The sequence below is a fragment of the Sinocyclocheilus grahami genome, unplaced genomic scaffold (genome assembly GCF_001515645.1).
Source record: "Sinocyclocheilus grahami isolate Dianchi unplaced genomic scaffold, SAMN03320097.WGS_v1.1 scaffold4962.1, whole genome shotgun sequence".
Taxonomy (NCBI): domain Eukaryota; kingdom Metazoa; phylum Chordata; class Actinopteri; order Cypriniformes; family Cyprinidae; genus Sinocyclocheilus; species Sinocyclocheilus grahami.
Window position 1 is genome coordinate 166 of NW_015509785.1, and position 6,152 is coordinate 6,317.

At 38.7% G+C, this 6,152-nt stretch overlaps 1 protein-coding gene across 1 annotated transcript; it reads right to left on the bottom strand.

Annotated features, from left to right (window-relative positions):
* Positions 1–1,626: 1,626 nt before the first annotated feature.
* LOC107577047 (NACHT, LRR and PYD domains-containing protein 1-like) lies at positions 1,627–3,695 on the bottom strand. Its single transcript, XM_016263165.1, has 2 exons — positions 3,664–3,695; positions 1,627–2,782 (listed from the first exon to the last, which is right to left on the bottom strand). The coding sequence occupies exons 1-2, from the start codon at positions 3,693–3,695 to the stop codon at positions 1,627–1,629; spliced, it is 1,188 nt and encodes a 395-aa protein (XP_016118651.1).
* Positions 3,696–6,152: the final 2,457 nt, after the last annotated feature.

Sequence of the window (6,152 nt, forward strand, 5' to 3'; positions counted from 1 at the left end):
TATACTGATGAAAGCCAAAATATGAAATACGATGGACAAATATTTACTGAGTATTTTGTAGAGGGGGGTCAAAATGACATTCTGCTTTAAATAAGCATTGAATATTTTTGCTTATGTCTATCTTTCTTCTGCTCTCATCTGCTGGTCAAATAGAAGAAGTGCACCTACACTGTAAAAAAAATCAGTATCAAATTTTGAAATTTGTCAACATATTTTACTACTTTTTACCCATTGTCATTTGTTCAATTTATTTGAATTGACAAAATTCTCTCTGACCACTCTTCTCAGACCTCTAATTGCCTCCACTTGTGATTAATAACACTCAGCTTAAGGACTGTATTGATACTCACAATCATTGTATTGAACATATGGACCTCATCAGTGGCATGCACAGACCTCTAGAGGGGCAAGGGAAAAATCTGAGAGAAGAGAAATTGCGGTACAGGGAGTGGGGTTAAGGGGGTGGACCCCCTTGGTTGAAATCACGATTTAGGGGCACCTAGACTGAAAGACACCTAGCACAGAACTGAAAGGGCATTTTAGTGTTGTGATTAAAGGGGCATGGGCTTGAGACCTGAGCAGCAGATATGCTAAGATGCTTTTGTTTAGCTTGCTGTGTCTGGGATGTGGGAGTGCAGCAGGTGTGAGTTGTGAAAAAATGAAATGCAGATTAATTTATATGGATTCTGAATGAGCCAAGTGGAATGGATTTGAGGAAGCAGGAGCATGGTCAAGGCTGTAGCTAAAACACGGAATGGAGTTTAATTTATTAGGGCATTCCACAAGTGGAATGGATTTGCCTGACGGCGCTCTGAAAAGTGAACAGACATATGCACTGAATTAGAAGTGAGTGGAGATTAAAAGTGAGTGGGTCCAATATTATTGGTCTTAAAAAATGGGAGGGTCTTGTCCCACCCATATACAATGGTTCAGATGCCCGTGGTATGAGTACAGATGAATCATACATAGATTAAACACAGTAGCCCACCTACATAATATTTAGACTACCACAACATTCTTATATTACTGCACATTATTCAGAAGGTCTACCATTCAGAAAATTTCCATTCAGGGAAATATCAAAAACTTAAGTTTTTTCCCCCAAATGTTAAATTCTTAAACAACAAAATATTGAATGCAATCTTTATTTACCCTTTATTAGAACCCTTTATTAGACTGAATGAAATCTGACATGATTATTCTATATTCCAACCATCAAAAGTTGCAAGAAAATAATTAATATGTTGTTCCCTGATTGCTGTTCACCAAACTTTGTGACATTTTGGGTAAAATGCTAAATTTGATAGTTTATGGCTAATCTTTAACAAAGAAAAAAATGTACACCAGAAATTCACCAACAAGTCTGAAATACACAGTTAGAAAAATACAAGTATAAATGTGGGTATACATTGAACTCATTTCACCTTTCCTGTACTTAGACGTCCTTTTATTTAGACATCCAAAAAACAATTGTGATACTTATTTGTAATGTTACTATGACATAATATTTTAAAATAAGTATATTTTCATTACTTTATATAATTCAGTATTTTTCTTGTATCCTTACTAGAGTATATTTCAGTCTGAGTTGATCACTGAGCTCAAAGTGTAGAATCAGACCAATGTTCAAAAGTGGTAAAGCTTCTCTTCCCGAAGAATTGAGATGAATTTAGCTTTCATAGTGTCGTCATGCTTACATATAATCTCACAGATCTTTCTCATGCCGCCCTGACTGGTTAAACTCTGTGTGATTTCTGAATATTGTTCCTCATGGATTAGTTGCTGCTGAAGCAGTTTATCTGCAATGATCGGGACATTTGTAACTCTCTGAATGAGATCTGGCCAGTGGCGATCAAAATATCTTGCTTTATCTGCCTCACTCTTCAGACGTGACTCGTCTCTCTGTGGATGAATCTGATCAAGTTCATCTTTCTCAATTGTTGCAGTCCAGACCTCCTCCTTACCCTGTCCTCTGGTAAGAGTCATTTGAAGATCGTTCTCCAGACGTGTCTTGATCTTGAAGAAGTTTGGGTCATTTTCTCTTCTGAGTGTGATCCCTTCTTTGGGATGGACAGAGGCACCAGGAACATCAAGAATGTGTGGCGTTTTCATTCGAAATGGCCTGTCAGGTCTGGGGTGCATGATCAAATAACTTGACTTTTCAATCTTCTCAACCTTTTCTTTTGCATGAGCATCAAATGGAAATAAGTAGACATGTAGAATGAGAGGAACTCTAGAGTGCATATAGAGAAGAAGATCGCAGTGTTCGTCCCATCCCATTATCCATCTAATAATGAATGTTTTAATAGAGAAGGATGGTTGGACTATCTTGGCATGGAATCGTGTCAGCTGAACAGGTTCTACAGTTATTCCTTCGTCTTCTACACTGAGGACTTGCACAGCATCTCTGAGGGAAGCTTCAGACTCTCCTAAACAGATGTAATGTGGCAGATGAACTTCCTCCAGTTTCCCTGAGATCACCGTCACGTCCATCACTGGAGCGATCCGTTTGCACTGCAGCCTCTCCAGCTCTGCGTTGAGGAACTGACCGTCTACAGTTTGATACTTAAGAGTGATGTCACAATCACAGACCCATCTCATCCTGGTCCTGACACACTCGTAACGGCCTGGTCGAGTGCTGACCATGAACTTTGACACTCCTTCATCTGTACAGACTGACGGCTCAATCTGAACCCACTGATCTAGATCAGGTATATTAACACAAGCCTGACACTTCAGCAAAGGGTGAATATTGAGCCCAGATGATTTAAGCTTTGAGGACCTGAAGACAGAATGAAAGAGAGAGATATTTTTGATTTACAAACCGGGTACAAAATTAAATATAAACTAATAAATTAGATCCAGAAAATCTCAGCCTTCCAACTAAATTAGACATAGAGGAATTATTATGATTAGAAGATCTAACATCACATTATTTCAGATATTGAATTCAACTATTAGTCACATTCTGGATAAACAGTATAATTTACGCACCCGGTGGTTTGTGTATCATGGTTGTTTGTGTGTGGTTTGTGTATGAATTGGCTGTGTGCTGTGTTTGGATCCAATGTGAGATCACAGGAATCTGAAAATAAGAAGAGAGAAACATCTATAGCACAACAACCATTAGAGGTAGGTGAGGTTGAGCATAAGGGTGTGTAGACCTACACTTTCGTAGTCCTGCTGTCATCATGATTTGTCCTCCATGATCCACACTATAAACACACAAACACAAATTTGAACATCATCTTTCATGTTGATTGTCATTACAGTCATCACGGGTAGTAGGGTTTACTGCCATGCACTGTATGATTTATTATAAGTAAAAAGTGGTAAAAAAAAGGTATAAAAACTAAGCTACTACTGTATGTTTATAACACTAAAGACATCTGTTTATGATGATGTCACAGACAAAATAATGCAGATGCACATACACTAATTAGTTATGCTAAAATTAAAAATGTATAGAAAACAAGAGATTATCTAGTTGGTGTTTCCCATAAGGATGTTTATCCCAAAACTCCCAGCCATCACACTTGTGACGCTCCATTAGGCAGTTGGCAAGAGTTGGTAATGAACAGAACATTTACATTTACAGTTATTCATTTGGCAGACAGTTTTATCCAAACAACTTGCAGTTGAGAGATACAACAAGCGATTTACCATAACATGGCAATAAACACGAGGAGTGCCATGAGGTTTCCATCATCGTTCAAAATAGTAAATGAGAGCATAGAAAAAAGTAAAAGTATTTTTTTATGAAGATGCAGTTAAATGCTCACGGAAGAAATGGGTTTTCAATTGTTTCATGAAAACTGAAAGGGATATGGCTGTCCTGATGGAGTTAGGTTTTACCGACCGCAGGCTTCTGGAGGGGAGCTAGATGCATATAGCTGTTCTATAGGCAAGCACCAATGACTTGATGTGAGCCATGACTAGAAGCCAGTGCAGACGGATGAGAAGCGGTGTGACATGGGCTCTCTTTGGCTCATTGAAAAAAGATGTGCTGCTGCGTCCTGAATTATTTGCAAAGGTCTGATTGCACATAATGGAAGTCCAGCCGGAAGATTATTGCAATAGTCCAGCCTAGAAATGATGAGGGCATCATGTTCTTTTAGAAAGGGCCCAATCTTTCTAATGTTGTGCAGTGAGAACCTGTATGATTGTGCTGTTTTATAAATATGATCTTTAAAGATCAGCTGGTCATCATCTTGATAATCCCAAGATTCCTGGCTAAACTCGATGGGATTATCATTGATGAACCTTGCTGGATGGTAAACTGGTGCTGTACGGATGGGGTGGCTGGGAAGATGAGAAGCTCCCTCTTTGCCAGGTTAAGATGCAGGTGATGCTCTTTCATTAATGCCAAGATGTATGCGCTGCATATTCACATTAAGCGCAGCACTGTGTTCATTTACATGTGAGGAGCTAATGATTTGGCTCATTGAAAAAAGATGTGCTGCTGCGTCCTGAATTATTTGCAAAGGTCTGATTGCACATAATGGAAGTCCAGCCGGAAGATTATTGCAATAGTCCAGCCTAGAAATGATGAGGGCATCATGTTCTTTTAGAAAGGGCCCAATCTTTCTAATGTTGTGCAGTGAGAACCTGTATGATTGTGCTGTTTTATAAATATGATCTTTAAAGATCAGCTGGTCATCATCTTGATAATCCCAAGATTCCTGGCTAAACTCGATGGGATTATCATTGATGAACCTTGCTGGATGGTAAACTGGTGCTGTACGGATGGGGTGGCTGGGAAGATGAGAAGCTCCCTCTTTGCCAGGTTAAGATGCAGGTGATGCTCTTTCATTAATGCCAAGATGTATGCGCTGCATATTCACATTAAGCGCAGCACTGTGTTCATTTACATGTGAGGAGCTAATGATCCAGTGTTCTCAGCAACTCAGTTCACTGTAAATGCTGCAAACTCCATCTCAGCATGTGTAGAGTTTAACATGCATTCGGGTATGTTAGCTTTGATTCATTATTCATTCAACAGAAAAAGATTACTCCGTGATGTGTCTCCATCCACCTGTATTCCTCCTCTGGTGGAGGGCCATCTGAGATGTTTTCTCAGAGTGAACGTGAAGAAATTTTTTGCAAAGATTGTCGGTGGGGGGAGTGAATGACCAGCGCTCTCTTCCACCCTCAATACCATGACTAAGGTGAGACCCTTGAGCAAGAACTGAACCCCCAACTGCTTCCTGGGCGCCGCAGCAAAAATGACTGCCCACTCCTCCAGGTGTGTGTTCACTGCTGTGTGTGTGCACTTGGATGGGTGAAATGCAGAGCACAAATTCCGAGTATGTGTCACCAGACTTGGCCACATGTCACGTCACTTGATTTATTTTCACATGATTTATTTATTTTTCTTGTGGACAGATGAGCACAGAATGTTACTAGTTTTTTAATATGAAATATTTATAAATCTGTTGCCAACCTCCCTCCAATGCATGCATCTTGGTTATTGTTGACAGGTTCTCTAAAGCAGAACTGATGTTTCTATTTGAATTTCTATTTACATTTAGGAATTTAGCAGATGCTTTTATTCAAAGCGACATAGGACAATAGAATCAATCAAAACCAACAAAAGAGCAATAATATGCAAGTGCTGTGATAAGTCTCAGTTAGCTTAACACAGTACACGTAGCAAGTTTTTTAAAAATATAATAGATAAAAAGAAAACAAGTAAATAGACGAGAAAAAGATGAGAGAAGATTAGTGCTAGAGAGTCTCTTTTTTATAATAATAGAATAGAAAAAGAATAGAGAACGGTACATTTCCATTTCCAATTAGTCATTTAGCATACGCTTTATCCAGGGGCTGACTGGAGCTAACAAGTGGCCCTGGACTTTTTGGCACAGAGCGGCCCACCACACCATAAACCCACCAGCTCATTAGAGCTACTTTTAACACCACTTACTAACATACAAATACAACACAATACATAAATATATATTTTTTAATTAATATCATTAACATTAATGAATGACCGTCATACTACTTTACATTATAATTGGTCTTTCCTGGTGTATATGGCAATTTGTAAATAATATTTTTACACATCTCTTAGAGGGACAGTTTAATATAACTAAAGTTATATGCCTATACCATAATATCAGTCCATATAACAATGCTCTGCTGTATTT

Bases quoted from the DNA above. Each gene is read 5' to 3' on its own strand.
- LOC107577047 (XM_016263165.1), bottom strand. From the start codon at position 3,695: ATGGCACTCCTCGTGTTTATTGCCATGTTATG. The intron at 2,783-3,663 runs GTAAATCGCTTG...TTCTGTCTTCAG, and splicing joins GTGTTTATTGCCATGTTATG to GTCCTCAAAGCTTAAATCAT.